At 41.6% G+C, this 17054-nt stretch overlaps 1 protein-coding gene across 3 annotated transcripts in view; it reads left to right on the plus strand.

Annotated features, from left to right (window-relative positions):
* The window catches only part of LOC113006858 (3',5'-cyclic-AMP phosphodiesterase 4C-like), a 105006-nt gene that overhangs the window by 48955 nt on the left and 38997 nt on the right, over window positions 1–17054 (plus strand). Inside the window, exon 1 of one of the 3 annotated variants that reach the window (XM_080290200.1) lies at window positions 12411–13397. The exons of the other annotated variants lie outside the window; for them this stretch is intronic. Within the exon in view, the coding sequence (XP_080146326.1) occupies window positions 13321–13397 (77 nt within the window). The 5' untranslated portion in view covers window positions 12411–13320. Of the gene's footprint in view, window positions 1–12410; window positions 13398–17054 lie in introns of those variants that run through there. 3 annotated transcript variants of the gene reach the window in all.

The following is a 17054-nucleotide window of genomic DNA, read 5'->3' on the forward strand; positions in this document are numbered from 1 at the left end:
AAGTTACTGCTTTTTAATTTTCTGTCTTCATTTATGTTGGAAGTGATAGCAGAGCTGTATGTTTGAATTTTTTCAGAAATCTCTCAGTCAACATGGTGTATCATGTTTAGGTGGAAACTAGCGAGCTAACTTCCTGCTAACTTCTAACTCTGTTAAATTTAATAAATTCTGTTTTCATGGATGCCTGGATGTTAAACTTAATTGTTACACCTGGTAAAGCAGCAACACAGATCATTTTATTAAAGATGAAAGAATTTAGACAGTATTAACTCTCAGTGATGCCGCAGTGTTCGTTTGACTTTGGGACCTGAAGCGGCGTTTGGACCTGAGCTTGATGCGTACTTTAAATTAGAACCATACTTGGTCTCCGACTGATGATGTATCACAAGTCCACGAGAACGCAAGTACACACAAGTAGCATTTTGAGACACGTCCCTGGATTACTCCGCGAGGCTCATGACTACGGTAGCCATAATGCTCAGACAATCTATGAAGCGGTGCGGCTTTGTAGCTTAAGTCGTACTAAAACATTTTTGACAGATTTTTGAGCGCAGTGTACCACATAAAGGTCAGTAAGAACAACCAGAATTCATACGTAAGGCGCACTGATGATTTTTGAGAAAATTAAAGGATTTTAAGTTATTACTTATAGTCCGAAAAATACAACAAGTGTTACACTGAAACTTGAGCCCATCTTCATACCGTGGCAGCTTGGCATCCTCTTCACCGTTGATAAAGATTTTCACCACACAAAGTGGGTCACTTCTTTACAACACGGGCCATCAAGAGCGTTGTTTAAAGGGCAGGCTGCCCAAGCACACTGCTATCACTGTGTGCTATCACAATGCACATTGAGTATGTTTAATTTTTAAGTGCAGAACTGAGATTTTAATACACTTTAGTTTTTTTATGACTGTGTAAGTACAGACTGGTGAGATCACCAATCATGCCCCCTGACCACTAAAAATATTTCTTTGCACTTCATTTATTATTACTGTTATTCTTGTTGCTGTTACTAACTTAAGTGTTAACCTGAATGCCTGCCAAACACCTCTTAAAAAGAGCGAATATCTAATCGTCTTTAGAGTGGGCATTCATTTCTTTAAGCGTCTGAGTAGAAACACAACTCTTTCCTCCTCACCTTGCCTTTTTTCTTTATGTATGAATATATTATGAAGGTTTATCATTTTCACTTGGAAATACTGTGAAAGACTGTGGGTTTTTTGCATTCAAGGAGAGGAGTTATTGTATGTGTGTTTCAGCCACAGTTTGTAGTATGTATAATTCAGTGTTCCAGCTTTTATGGCTTCGTTTTATCCTGCACTTTTTCGAGGTGTCCTATCTTTGCTTTTGCTCACTAATAAATGTTCAGATGTGCTTCATTTCTTAAATGCCAACCAGTGATGAAATTCTGCCCTGCAGCAAACATGAATAGTTAATATGTAGATAAATCTTCACAGTGAAAAAGGCTGAATTTGATGGTTAGGCTGAATAATTCAATTTCTTTGTGTTAGCAACTGCGAGACATTGAAATCAAGTTATTCTTCATTACCAGTTACAAAATAATCTTTTCTCCTTGATGGAGTGAAGTATTATTTATTCAGCCTTCATCCCTTTCAGTTTGTCAAGTTCCTGCTCCATCTCTTGTCAGTCACCTTGATGAACTATCATCTGTCATAATGCTGCCTACACACATAGTACTGTTATTTAGTTTGAGCTTCATGTGCCACCCATCTGAGCAGAATCACTGCAAAGTGCTCAACTCAATGGTGCATGCATCCTTTTTATCCCAGAAGGAAAAAAAGATGGCGCACATTACTTGAAAAAACAAACAAAGACAAAGACAAGAAATCGTCTCGAGAAACTCATCTGCACTTAATGCGCTTTGAAAAACCTTTAAGGCAAAGAAGTTGAATAATTTGAATACTGAGAACTACATAAAAACTACAGTGATGGATTTGACACCCATCAAATAAATTATGCTAGAATTTGGTAATGGGATAAAGTTTTTTTTTTGTTGCTGTCACATGTCGATGCTGGAGAAAGGGACACTGAAGTGCATACAATGCTGTTACACATCCGCATATCTTTATATTTTGTTTCTAAGAAACATGACTTTCTTCTTTCTTTTGTTGTGTGTGTAGTCTTGAGCAATAGTTCTCCAGACTTTCTGAAGGTCTTCGGGCATTTGCTGCTTTTTTGCTCATTCTCAGCACAGTCTGACTTATGAGTAATTCAAGCATACCTCAGGGATGAAACTGAAAGAAGGAAGGTGAAGAAGTGGCAGGCCTAAGTAAGTAAGACCTCTGCAGCAGGCGAACAGTCTGAAAGTCATGTTATTAAGATATCCAGAAAAGACTGAAGCAGTGTGTGATCTTGACAGAGAGAATGTAACAAAAGGCAGCCAACATTTGAAGGAGCTTTGACTCTCCTTCAAAACTACCTAAGGCAATTATAAGAAAGTCAATACCAAATATTGACTTTCAAGCTTGTAAGAATTGTGCAGACTCGGTTGTTGCATTATGTACTGTATTTCAATGTATGTTAGCATGTTTCAATAAATCACTGTACCCGTTTCCTTGTAAAATATAGAGCAGTGAGGGGTGGCTCAAGACTTTTGCACATTGTCGTATTAAGAGACAGAGACCGTGTCAGCATGTGAACCTACAGAGTGAACAGGGATTCAGCTGTGTTTATAAAACGTTTCCTTCACCTCCCATTGGATTAAATTAAGGAAATTTTAAAAAAGAACTATGACAGTGCTTTTATGCTAATCTAACTTAATAATTCTTCATTTCAATAATGAGTAATGTCGTTAACCTTTCCAACTAAAAAATGCAATTCTTACACACTGAAGGACGACAGGGTTCATTCAGGTGCACATGAAGGTTTATTGCGCTGAAGCACAGCAAAGGAATTCAGTGTTACTGGCGGCTTCCATTGTAATAACTGGACTGCATTACTTTTGTAGCATTACGTGTAATGGCCCTGTATTAATCAGCCCTTAACACACAGAGAAAATGACCAGTAAACAATTGACAACATAACATGTACTGGCTGGTCTATTTCCTATGACTTTAACTGAAACCAGCTAACAGTTTCCTTTTACATTACTGATGGAACAACACGGTTACAGAGATTAATGCAGGAGGCTAACATGACTTAGCTAGCACACAAACGTTACTAGCGTTACTTTTGTGAAGGATTATTTTGCCTGTTACCCGTTTGGCTGAGCCAACACTGCCACCTACTGGCGGAACTAAATGTCGCCCTAACATCACATCAGGTGGGAGCAAATGAGCTTTTCGCTCTGTGTTATGATGCAAACACATCTGAGACTTGTTCTTAATGCTCAAAATACTCAGGGTGCCACACATTTACTTAGGGAAGTGGAGTGATGGAGACTTGGCCATAACTTGGCCTCAACGAGACAATTTTAGGTCTCACTGTACAGCTCTTCTTTTATGCTGAACACATTAACCCCTTAAAGCCGGCATAACTATTTTTAAATCCCTGTAGAACCGGAACCACGTAAGCTAGCACAATAAATTTTTTTGCATATGAAACCGGAGGAGTTGTACTTACATCTTATGCCATCAGCTTGTCCTAAGTCACGGTTTCCTTCCACATATGGCTTTGCAAAAACTGCATAAAAAGCACTTGCAGCAGCAAAAACATAATTTTTCAGAAACATGCTTTGCCGATCCGATCAGCTGTTCATAACACTCCCTATGTTGGACACTTCCTATGTTGGAAGTTCAACTATCGCATGTCCGCCATTACCTGCCCGAAACCGGAAGTGACGTCATTTCGAGGAATTTTTTTTTTACCTTCGGGGCCTTATAAGCCTATACTGGTGTTTTTAAAAGTCATGTTTGACTTCATGCTTTTCTAAATAGTTTCTGGGATGCTTGGAACTCAAATTGCACTGCTGGAAATAGTTCATTTTTATGCACTTGTTTTGTTTTTTTGCAAAATTGCATTATAATATTTATTTTTGTTTTTCCTGCAGGACATAAAAATTGGTGTATCTCAAAAATAAAACTATGAAGACGCTCAAAATACATTTCCTGTTGTTGGAAACTATTTTGTACAACTTTTTTGTACAGTTTTGAGGGATAAACTTCTGAAATTTCTCTAACTAGAAATTTATGTAAAAAACAAAACAAAAATGAGTTTATTGCACTTTTTTGCAATTTATGTAGTTATTATGGACTTAATGCATACATATTATTAATATTTGGGCTATAACGGTTGTATTGATGTATAACAACTTTAAATGCTCTCAAAAATGGCACTACAGCATGTAAAAATATAAAGATAAGCTCTGGCGGACTTGGTTCTATGGTAGGTCTTAAAGGGTTAATCCAGCAACCCACTGCACACATGTTGTCACAGTCTTGCTTTTTTAACACAATCCTGTCTCGTATCCCAGCTCTCAAGGGTATGAAAGGTGGGGTAAACCCTGAATAGGCTGCTAGTCCATCACAGGGGTAATACAGACAAAAATACCACTATTCATGCTTTGAATTAAAATCACCAGTTAGCTTAACAAGTATGTTATAGACTGATGGGTGAAGCTAGAGAACATGTAAACACATAGGAAGAAGATGGTTTTTAACCCAGAACCTTCTTGCTGTGAGGCAGTAGTACTAACCACTTCATCACTGTTTGTTTGTTTTTTATGTGTCCAACAAATCCGTTTTGGTTCTTACAGATACTCGTTGGACTTGTTGTGACTTTGTATTTACAAAGAACATGTAAACACATAGGAAGAAGATGGTTTTTAACCCAGAACCTTCTTGCTGTGAGGCAGTAGTACTAACCACTTCATCACTGTTTGTTTGTTTTTTATGTGTCCAACAAATCCGTTTTGGTTCTTACAGATACTCGTTGGACTTGTTGTGACTTTGTATTTACAACCAAATCTCCACCAACTGTGAAAGCGTGGATCTGTCACTGTCTTCACACCACAAATGGGATTTTTCTTACATGCATATCTGCTGAGAAAACAGATTAATGAGAAAGTAGTCTCTTTTTATTAAAAACATACAGTAAGTAGCCTTGGGAGTTGCTGCGAGCTCATAGAGGGAGTATTTTCTCGATTAAATATAAACTGCAATTGTCTAGTTAGGTATGTAGTTAGGTTGTTTCCATCGTTTTTATGATTAAAGATCCTTGACTGGGTATGTGATGCACTTATGTATACTGGAGCTTAATTGATAAAGCAGCATGCTGCTGTCTGTTCCAAGGCTTTTCAGGTGCTGAAACCCAGTTTGTTTGTGTGTTTTTAAAATGAATTCATGTGTCCGTGTGCATGCGTCTATGTCAGTGTGTGTGTGTGTGTGTGTGTGTGTGTGTGTGTGTGTGTGTGTGTGTGTGTGTGTGTGTGTGTGTGTGTGTGGCGATCAGGCATAACATCATGACCATTGACAAGTGAACTGAAAAACACTGATTATCTCTTCAGCGTGGCACCTGTTATTGGGTGGGACATTTTAGGGAGCAGTGAGCAGTGAGTTGATCTGTTAGTAACAGGAAACATTGGCAGATGTAAGGCTAAACTGTCACGGTTAGACGACTGGATCAGAGCATCTCTGTGTGTGTGTGTGTGTGTGTGTGCGTGTGTGTGTGTGTGTGTGCGTGTGTGTGCATGCATCTATGTCAGTGTGTGTGCGTGTGTGTGCATGCGTCTATGTCAGTGTGTGTGTGTGTGTGTGTGTGCGTGTGTGTGTGTGTGTGTGCGTGTGTGTGCATGCGTCTATGTCAGTGTGTGTGTGTGTGTGTGTGTGTGTGTGTGTGTGTGTGTGCATGCGTCTATGTCAGTGTGTGTGTGTGTGTGTGTGTGTGTGTGTGTGTGTGTGTGTGTGTGTGTGTGCGTGTTTTCTGCTGTCAGCCGTGTGTTTGCATGTGTTTGATCTGGTGTTGCTGGTGGGAGGAGTATGGTTATATGACTCAGTCTAATAAATAGTTCCACATATCCTGGCATTAGTCACTTAAAGAAAAGCCACGGGATTCATCTCCTTGTCTTTTCTCCCCATTGGCTCATAATGGTAACCGTGTGACTGAGTCGGCCCACACAGTCTACAGGTTTTTAAATTACCATTCAGCCAAACCTTCACTTAGTCACAACTGTATCGGTAGACTGTGTTGGCAAATGATGTGGGCCATTTCCAGGGCTAAAAGGATCAAAGTGAATTGGGGTTTGCATTATGTTGCTTTAAAGAAAATGGCAAATAAATGATCCAGAGCTCAGTAGCTACAGCTCAAAACCTTGCAGAATAAACTGACATTTCATAATGCTGAGTTTGTGCGTGTGTGTATTCATGAGCATTTGTGTCCTTGTGCTTGTGCGTGGGCGCCATCTGCTGGTCACATTTAACAGCACTTCATACAACAGCAGTGTTTTTGTTCATGAGCTCATTGCAGTGACCTCTTGCACTCCCTCCTGAGTTAAATCAGTACTTTGGCAGGCAGCCCCTCAAACTCAAGAGCCCTTCTCCGTCCTTACTTTAATGCCTCATTAAAATGGATGCAGAGGCAAAGAGACATTATGGCAGTGGGGATAATTGTGGCTGGATTTTCTGTGAAGGTATTAATCCCATTTAGATGCATTACGGTGCAGTCACAAAAACAGTAACTGTAGGTTTAAGTGTTACTCACATACTTTAACTCCAGCCCTCGTGGCACTGTAGCTTAAATAGCTCAAAGGTTTGCTGTCATAGTCGCTCCATCTGTGCAGGTCTCGTGTTTTTGTAATGAAACAGATGAAAAGAAAGAAAGAAAAACCCTTTCCACAAAACCCCAGAAACTAATAGTGTTGCATAAAGACTTTGTGGTTCCACTGTTTGATTGACAAGCAATCTGTGATGATTGCAGTGCAGAACCAGCACAGCACTGAACACTTTACATTTGAATGGAGAATCAAAAGTTTTGCTTAATTTGAACTGTTTAACTACTGGGTAAAGCTCCTAATAATGTTTGAGATTCTTCATGTGATTTGCAGTTCCCTTTTCTTGATCTGTTTTTTAATGTGTGGACTGTAAATCTAGAAAGACGTGTACTGATCAGTGATAAATATGGCAACGATCCCTGACTGCCTGAATGCGAACCTGTCATTTAGATGTTTAATAGATTGGGGCCGAGTATTAACTTAAGCACGACTAAAGCACATGCAGCATGTATTTACAGGATGCTCGTTATCGAGGGGAACATTTAGGCACAAGCAGTACAGTTCAGTTTTGTTTTGGGCAGCGGAGGGTTGGGTCACTGGCTGTCTGGGGGTCAGAGATGAAACTCGAGCTGATCTCTGTTTTTCCATCACCCCTCAGCCCCAGTGGGAAAACGCTACTCAGTCAAGATACCAGTAAAAGTTTAAGTGACATTTCCAGGATTCTCGTTATCTTTTATCTCAAGCAGGCTCTGCTTTTAGACACAGTGTCGCCCCCACCCCCACCCACCCCCACTACAGCAACCATCATAGTGAAAATCTACCCAGACTGTGGCCTCTTGACACTGCACAGCTCTGGCATGTGTCTACACAGTCAGAGCTGTAATCACTGTCTAATATTTCTGTACTGATGAGTTGAGGAAGGAAGCCGACGTAAAACGGTTCACTCCTCTGTGAAGTGTGTGCAGGACGCAGCTAGTTCACCCGAGGTACGAGCTAACAACGTTATAATTCAGGCCTGGCCATATTTAGGCAGAGCTCAGTGCTATGTAAACAGAGCTTACTGCCGAGGGGAGGGCACACTCCTGCACTCGTGTCCACGTCTGTCAACAGGGCTTTTAGGTGGCTCCGTAGAGAAAAGCCATGAAGCCGTAGCGCAAAAGTGGCTGTGAAGCACTTAGAGCCAACTACGAGCGGCTCCGAATCTGAGCTGCATCATCACAAGACGCGCTTGAGAGCCGTTTACCTAATTCACTTGATAAATGCTGCTGTGCTGAGATGGATGACTTGGACTCCCTGTCAGGGGTTAGAAGGTCGCACCAGAGAGCAGCGTAAGAGGAACATTTTGTTAAACTCCTACACGACAGCATGAGTGAAGCCCTATTGGAAAGCTCAGGGGAGGCTGGCTCCTTCCCACTCAGCAGTCCTCAACCCATCAAGCTGAAGCCGCAGTCACCATCCGGCTCGCCTTATGAATCTCCCAGGATGTCCCCCGGTGACTCTCCTCAGAACTCCCCCCGTCACTCGCCGTTGCTGTTCCGCAAGCTCCTCATGAACCGTAACATTGCCCTGCAACGCCGCTTCACCTTGGCGTACACACCCAGGTAGAGTCAATGACATGGATCTAATTACTGTCGTTAGTTTATGTGGAAAGCTGTGTGTAAGGGGTGGCTCAGGAGGTAGAGTAGGTTGTCTACTAATCGATCGCCGCTTCAATCTGATACTGAAGCCCGGGTTGCTCCTGATGTGTTCATCGAAGTGTGGCTGTTAGGTAGAAAGCACTAAGACATAGTGGGGTGAATGGGTGAAGGAGTTCTTTATAGGTACAACTTTCAGCTGTACGTTGATAAGATAATCAGAAGGTTAGGATTCAGAGGTCATCTTCTCTGAACTCTGCTGAACTCTAATAAACTATAGGCCCAGTGTTTGTTCAGCAGCTCTGAGGTAACATTGCAGAGGCTGCTTTTTCACGTCATCACGGTATGTGTCATGGGTTGGCAGTAGCAAAAAAGCCTCATTGTCTGATAAGAAGGTAACTGTGGGAAATCACAGTTTTGTTGACGTCGGGACCGGTGTCATCTCAAAGGACCTTATTGTTAAGGCAATGAAAGAGAGGGTTTTGTTTTGTGCCCAAGGTGTTCAGCAATCCTGGCGGAGCCAGAGATGAGAAAGGTTTCCTATACCACCAGGGTTTCTGTGTAGCAGAGACAAAGCTAAAGTCTGGAGGGATTCGGGGTGGCTCACCACAGTAAACACAAAGATGACGCTTAATGCTGCATCGTCACTTTGTCAGTCCTTGTGACTGAAAACAGGCAACCTGTGTCCTGCTTTTTGTTTTTACGTCAGAAAAGATGGAGCTGAGTAAATCTTGTTCAGGCTATGACAGAGCCTAAATGTTCAAAGTTTGATGGATGAAGCTGTGTGATCTATGAAGGCATTTGCTGATTTTTTTTTCCAAAGAGAACCTCACTATGGTAGTTTAAGAAAAAAATAGCAGCAGTGCCGGGTAGTGACGTATTTAGATTTTCCACGGACGTAATCGTGACCAGTAGGTCAATTGAGGAAACTCTGAGAAAGCTGTGAAAATTACCCTGGAGTCTAAAGCCCTCATTTTTCTCTGATGTATGTAAACACTCCAGGAAAAAACTATTTTCGGGTCACGTAGATGCAAGTTTACAAGCGTAGAAGTGTTTTTTAGCATTAAAATCAGTTATATGTAGTAAATAACTGATGTTTTTATCTCTTTTGTAGAGCAGTCACAGTGTTGGAAAATGAGCAGAGTTTTAACAGGGGAAGATCATTTTTATACGACTTTCTTAACAAGGTTGTCTCTGCTGTCACCACCCTCATGTGGCTGCAGGCTGTTTGCAGCAATATTGGTGGTTTCTTCTTGTGGTTTTCATTTTCACCCTTGTTATTGTCAATTTTGCACACAAACGGCATCAGAGCTGCCTGTACATGACCACAGATTCCATACACACCTTTCTTAATTAATTCAATGGTGATAAATGCTGTCTTATGCTTGAGTTTAAAACATAGCATCAAAAAAAGCTGCAATTCACACACAAATATTTAAATTTGTAAAACATGCCATTGTTAAAGATAAATTTGCCAAAGATAATATGTTGCGTAATGATCCCACGTTAGCGTTAAGATGCCAGATTATATAAAGCAACTAACCTTTGAGTTGTCATGGTACTAAAAATTATAATCGTGCTCTCAATAAATACACATTTTACCAATCAGTTTAATTATAGAGGCTGCAAACTGATGTCATACTGAAGAGAAAGCCCCCACACGCAGTCACGAACCATTTAGTCGAAAGTTAAACTGTCTTTATCAGATAAACATGAAACCTGGGTGCTTTTGCCCCCCCCCGCGGCAGCCCTTCCCGCTCTCCAAACCCCCTGACTGTTTGCCTCCCTGGCAGCCTGCCTGTGACTATGTAGAGGAAGCGGCCTGTAAACACGTTGCGTGTACCTACGTCATCAGTCGTGACATTTTACTGATGTCATTTGATGCCTGCCCGTGTAATGTTTAAACATCCTATTGTTTTATACTGTGAGCCTCCCCGCCACCCCACCCTGTCAGGTGTGCGAGTCTCAGTGCCAGCATAAATAAAATATGAACCACACCGAGCAGAAACTAAAACCCAAACAAGACTGCAAAAGAAGGATGAGGACAAAAGTGCAGCTTTAAGCCATTTAAAATTCAGAGTATTTCAATCAATTCCTTCTAGTTAAAATGCTTTGGAGGAAGTGGTGAGTTTAATTATTTGTCTAACCTTTTCCTTATCATTTTTTTTTTTTTTGGCAGATTAAAGGAAGGGTAGTTACAAGAAATAAGGATAACAAGAGTCACAGCAGGGTGGTTGTAATGACAAAAATAAGCCCACAGGCAATCAGGAAGACGACCTTTATTGCTTATTTAAATGTTTAACAGCATTGAAAAATAGCATTAAGGACAGATATTCATTAGTATTATAAAGCCCATGCACTGTCAGGTACCTTTCAGTAGGATTTAAATGAGCCAGACCATTTTTACTGTTTCTTTGTCTTCATTACATCCTGTTTGGTTTATTTGATCTGTTTTAACTTATGAGCCTCTTTACATACATGGGCTAACAACAAGATAAATGATCTATCAGCACAATGCCCTATTTTAGTTTGCAGTTCATGTAGTGCTTAGGGAAGTGGTTGTGGTGTGTTTGGTTGTTGCCGTGCAACAAGTGTCCGTCAGTCTGAAAGTGAATTGGCATGTCAGTATCTGCATGGGTTTTGCCCTGACAGCTCTCAAAGGCCAGTCCCCTCTGCTGTTAGCAGTGTGGAAATAAAGCCAGGAACGTGTGACTTATGCATCCATATATCTTATATATTTACACTGGCGTGCAATTTATATCACTTATCACTGCCATTGATAAGTTAGTCAGAAAACACACAACTGATGCTCAAAATTTTAGCCTGTTTCACAATGACTGCCAATGATGAAAAGGATCCTGCAGTCTGCATGCAAGATGTGCAACAAATTCCCCTGATCAATAACTTGAATTTTTTTATGTGACTCCATCAGTCTCTCAGATCATTGTGGAGGAACTGTGGTCTGCTCTTTTTTATACCTTTGCCTCAGGTATCTTTAAGGTCCTGCCACAGCATTTCAGTCAGCTTGCGTTCTGGAATTTGACCGGGCCATCGCATTACCTTCTTTTCTTTTTCAGCCATTCTGTTGTAAATTTGATGCTTTGCTTGGGATCATTGTCCATTACATGATGCAGGTTCGCCCAGCTTTAGCTGACAGATGGCCTCGTATTTGACTCTAGAAGACTTTTACTATACAGGAGAGTTCATCGTCAAGTCAATGACTGCAACATGTTCAGGTCCTGTGGCTACAAAAGCAGCCTAAATTGTCACCCCTCCACCACCATGCTTGACAGCTTTCTCCAAAGACTGCTCCAGAAGTCTTGTGGTTTGTTCAGAGGCAATTGTGAAAACCGAAACTGTGCTGCCTTGTTCTTTCTCCTGGCAACCTTTCCAAATAAGCCATACTTCATTTAGTCCACTTTTTTTCTAATGGTGCTAATATGCTACCTGAGACCTATAGAGTCTGAGATTGTACTAATCTTCTGTCTGATTGCATTGTGCAGTCTGACCTTGGGGTGAATTTAATGGGACATCCACTCCTGCAAAAACGTTTGCATTTATGACGTCTTGACCCAGCATCGCTTACGATCAGTTGAATTTGTTTAGCAGCACCTGTTGAATCACGGGGTGTACTCGGTTTCCACAGCACTGCAAAGACTGGATTTCTCTATTTTTTTTCATTCCATAAATCAAACAACTGATTGATTGAGCAAAAGCAATAACCTGCAGACGAATCTGTTAGGTGCGGCCCTTCTTTGATTGTCTTTGAATCTGAAACTTGCCGGTGATAAAAACTGCACAAGTTGAAACTCAGGGCTTTCTCCCTATGGTTAGTTTATCCACATTTTTTTGCCGTAAATCCTAACATGTGTTTTGTCAGGCCCACCCAGCCCCCGTTGCCACCCTGCCCAGCACCAACTCTAACAATAACCTCTATAATTATGTAGCTGCAGGGCAACAGAAGGAGGGTATTGGGTCAGGCAGCATGTTGATCTCACGTGTCAACGAAGGCTGCGTCAAGCTAGCTCTGCCAGACACAAAAACACCCGCCAGCCACACAGTCGAGTCAGATCTCCCTTTAACAAGTTGGGACACACCGAAATGTTGTGCAGCCCTGTAACTCTCTAAATGTGGGAGCATTTTCTCTCTTTGAGGTTTTTCTTTGGAAAGCTGCAAGTGTGGCTCGAAACGCGACCAGTTTGTAACTTGAACATCTTGACATTGGATATCCTGTACTAGACAGATTGGAGCTCGTGGTGGTCTGTCCTCAGCTCCCACAGCGACCTCGGGGGATTCCTCCAGTGTTTGCACTGCCAAAGGAAGAGGTCAAACCCTCACTGACGCTACCCTGCAGTGTCACTGCTCTCAGAAGTGGCTCAACCCTTCCCCTTTCCTGCGAACAGTGAGTGAGTGCCTGACAGAGAAGTAGAGAAACACTACTTTCAAAATTTTCAGACTTCTCTACAGGTCGCCTGTTTTCTCTCTGTTTTGGAGTTGTACTACTGAAAACCCCTTCAGGAATGCTGTCAGTGTCATGTCTGGGATTAGTTTGGGTATTTACAACAACAAATCAATGAGAATGGACAGACAACTGTGGAAAATCCTTCAATTCAGTTGAGTCTACAGTTACAACAGCTGCATGTGTGCTTCTTGCTTGTGGAGACTAATTGAATATCACACTCCTGTCTGCCTTGTTGGGGCTTGCCTGAAACCTCGGCGCAGAAACTCTGCAGCATTCCACGATTTCTCTTCCCGCATCCCGAGGAACAGAAGATTGGGCAGATCTGCTCTCTATCTGATCCTTTCCATTTTCTTTTTGCCTCTCACCTGGAATCTTCATGTTTTTTGGTTTATCGGCGCGCAAAACTTCATGGAGCCGATCCAGATACCCCCGGAAGTTTACGGGAGAAAAATAACTAAACTGTGAAGAACTGTTGTAAGAGGCTCAGATCAGATGTGCAGTTTATTTTCATTACAGCCCAAAGTGTCTCATATGAGTCAGGCGCTCGAGGGACAATGAACAAAGACCTCCGATTGACAAGGAAAGGAGGGCTGACTGGTTTTGGACACGGTCGGAGACACTCGTGCTTGGGGTATGTTCCTAAACTCTGCATCCTGCATCTCCTTGGCACTCGTATTCATGAGAGGGAGTGTTCAGATAGGCTGCTCAGCGAGATTGGCTCAGAGATCTGCACTTGTAGTGTCACTGCGACAGTAAGAAACATGGAAAATAGACTGTAGATAATAATTTTTTAAACAAACACACATCCCAGAGAAGGCTGTTGCAGATAAAGTAGGCACTCTGGCATGAGATCTCACTTTTTTTTTTAAAAAACAGCAGCAGAGAGCTGGCGTGTAGCAGCTGATAAATATTCAAATGATTATACAATTTTGGTAATTGGAACTTAGATTTCATAGTACCAACTTCTTTGACAATGCCAATGCATTGTTTTTAAAGTTGTGATTTGGTGTTTTTTAAAATGCAATTATTTTGTATTTGCTTGCATTAAAACCAGCAGCTTTCAAGAGGAAGCAAGTTACATTTGTGGTAAGTTCCAGCCAACAGACTTCCTGTTTCTGCTGCAAGTCACGCACATTTTATTGCACGATGAAGTTGCTCAAATAGTCGACTGATTGTGTGCCCTCCGCTTCATGAATAACAAACTTTTCTCACTGATGTTTCCGAGCAGGAGGCAGATGTTTTGGACAGATGTGACGTTAGTTATTCCTGACGTCACAATGAGGAGCTGACTCTAATGATAATCCCTCACTGGCTTCTGTGCGTCTGCACGTCTCTTAAGTTATAAGCAAGTTTTCTGCACAAGTTCTCACTGCACACACGCCTTCTGTAGATCTTATTGTGCTGTGTTTGTGTGTATTCAAACTCGACTGCTCATGCCTGTTTTTGCCCTCCCTGCTGGTAAACTGAGGTGAAATCTGAGGGCCAAAGGTTTCTTCTTTTCTGCCAGTTCAGCAGTTCACTCAGTTATGCACGCCACATCTCAGCAAAACCACACCTTTACCTCCGTGACCATGATCTGCGAACTAGGAGTATTAATCCAGTTAAATCCTCCTAAACGTCTTTATATTTAATATTACTCTTAGAATTACTTTTAGTGGATTTGTTGGGGCTCCTTATTTTTGAATTACGACTGTTGTCACATAACTCAGTTTTCTTAATTACAAAATAAGAGAAAATCTTTTTTTGGGAAATAGTTTCAGCTTCAAAGCTCTAAGTTGTGTGAAATGCTTTAATTTTTGTGTTTTAAGATGAGGGATATTGGAATATTTAGTACTTTGTGATTTGGCAGGTTGACAGAGAATATCAGTAACCAGTTACCCATTAGACCCAGTTTGTAACAAGTAAACTAATATTAGGACTGACTTTTGACCTAGTGCCGCCACAGTTGAGTCTAAGCAGGGCAGGGGAGATGTGGGGTGGGGGGGTGATACCACAATAACACACCAGACCCCCAAAATAAACCCCCCGAGCCTAAATTTGTTCCCCCAGCCCCACCAGAGGCTGGCAGCAAATAACACGTGAATGTGACACGTGTTTGTCGTTCCTTGCGTGCACACAGCCATAGCCGCCAGTCACAAAATCCATACTGATTGTTCCACCAAAGAGTGTGTGAGGTCATCTTGGGCTACAGGGTGTGCGTTAAATCAGTTCTTGAAGTAGAGATGTGATATTTTTTTATTGCTGGGTTATTACTGATGATAGGCTCTTGAGTTTTGTTTTGTTTTTTAATAATTCACTTTTCACATCACGTACTGTTGATGTTTACCTCGCTATCCATCAGTACAAGGAGACTGTGATGCTGACTCTTTAAAATTATTGCAATTTCTACTCTCATTTGTGCTAACGAGTGCAGAGATCTGTTGCATTGTTTATATATGTGTGTGTGTGTGTGCATGTGTGTGTGTGTCTGGCTTTCCTCCATTTAGTTTACTGGCAAACAGCAACCTCTGCTGGGCTGTCAGCTCAGCTTAGTCACAACTGTGGCTTTACAAAACTCCTGTTTGCACAATGTCCACATTTCATATTCATTCATCATCTTATTAACTTGCGTTGGACAAGTAAACATAAATGTTAAAAAACTAATGATAAGAGTTGGTATAGATAAGACTGTTGTGTGTGTTATAGGAGATACAGGACCTGAGTCCATCAAGAGGAGTGTGTGAACTCCTGAATAACCAAAGATGGTAGTAATAGGTCTAAAAGTATGTTAAGAATTCATTATAAATGATGTGGTATGAATGCATTTGGAAAATACTGAATTAGAAAATAGTATTTTAAAGTTTGTGCGTGCACTTCACTGTGTCACCACAGATTTCTGCACAAGGTGGCGCAAGAATATCTGTGCTGCTGTCTTACTGTTCGCGTCTTTAACTGTAGAATAGACTCTCCCTGCTTTCCGATGCAGAGCGCACTAAAAGATCCTTAAAGGAGGAGTTAAACAAAACTTCATTGTACTGAAAAGTTCCTCAAACACTTTCTCACACTTTCAGACACACACGCTCATGACACTCTGCCCTCACAGCTCATTCTCATTAGCAGAGGTAATGTCATAGGAGCCTGCAGCCAGCTGGGCCGTGGAAGTCATTTGGCCAGTTGGATTTGGTTACACAGCGGCCTCACAAACACCTCATTCTCAGCAAATCTCCACGCTGGCATCTGTTTAGAGGTCCAACACAGGAACATTTCACAAGGACAGATGCCAGCATTGGAGGGGAGAAACAACAGGAGTTTAGTTTAACTACAAATATTTAAATATGATACCAGAAATCACAGCATGCGGAACAAAATAAGTTTATTCTGTCTTTCCAGATATTACAAATGGCCTTTAAGACAGCGCTGGAAAAATGCAGGAGTAGGGAGGAATGAATTGTACCTCTGTGCTTTAGTTTTTCACCTTTTTGAAAATATTCTGCATTCTAGTAATGCCACTTTAGCTCTGTGAGGCCTTCCTTTTCAATTTAATCAACTCAACAAAACTATAAACTGGGAATCTGCATTCCGAGATAAACTGGAATGTGGGAAAATGAACAAGAAGCAATTGTGAAAATAAGACTTCCCAGAAAACACCAGGCACTCGCTGACGTTGTGTCCCTGACCGAAAATGGTCCGATGCCAAAAAGTGTAACCAGACGCCCAGAGGAGCTGCTGCTGTTCCAGGTAGACCTTCCTTTACAAACCAGGAAATATTTATCATATTATTGTTGCAGACTAAGCAGATGGATTAGTCTTTATTTTGCCAAACCCAACATCTGAACATCTGAATTTGTGTGTGTGTGTGTGTGTGTGTGTGTGTGTGTGTGTGTGTGTGTGTGTGTGTGTGTGTGTGTGTGTGTGTGTGTGTGTGTGTGTAGCGATCAGGCATAACATCATGACCATTGACAAGTGAACTGAAAAACACTGATTATCTCTTCAGCGTGGCACCTGTTATTGGGTGGGACATTTTAGGGAGCAGTGAGCAGTGAGTTGATCTGTTAGTAACAGGAAACATTGGCAGATGTAAGGCTAAACTGTCACGGTTAGACGACTGGATCAGAGCATCTCCAAAAACTGCAGCTCTTGTGGGGTGTTCCAAATCTGGAGTGGTCAGTATCTGTCAAAAATGGTCCAAGGAAGGAACAGCGATGAACCAGCAACAGGATCGTTGGAGGCCAAAGCCCAGTGTTTCATCTGGGGAGCGAAGGCTGGCCTTTGTGGCCCAATCCAACAGACGAGCTACTTTAGTTCAAAT

This window comes from Astatotilapia calliptera, chromosome 15, assembly GCF_964374335.1.
Source record: "Astatotilapia calliptera chromosome 15, fAstCal68.1, whole genome shotgun sequence".
NCBI lineage: Eukaryota > Metazoa > Chordata > Actinopteri > Cichliformes > Cichlidae > Astatotilapia > Astatotilapia calliptera.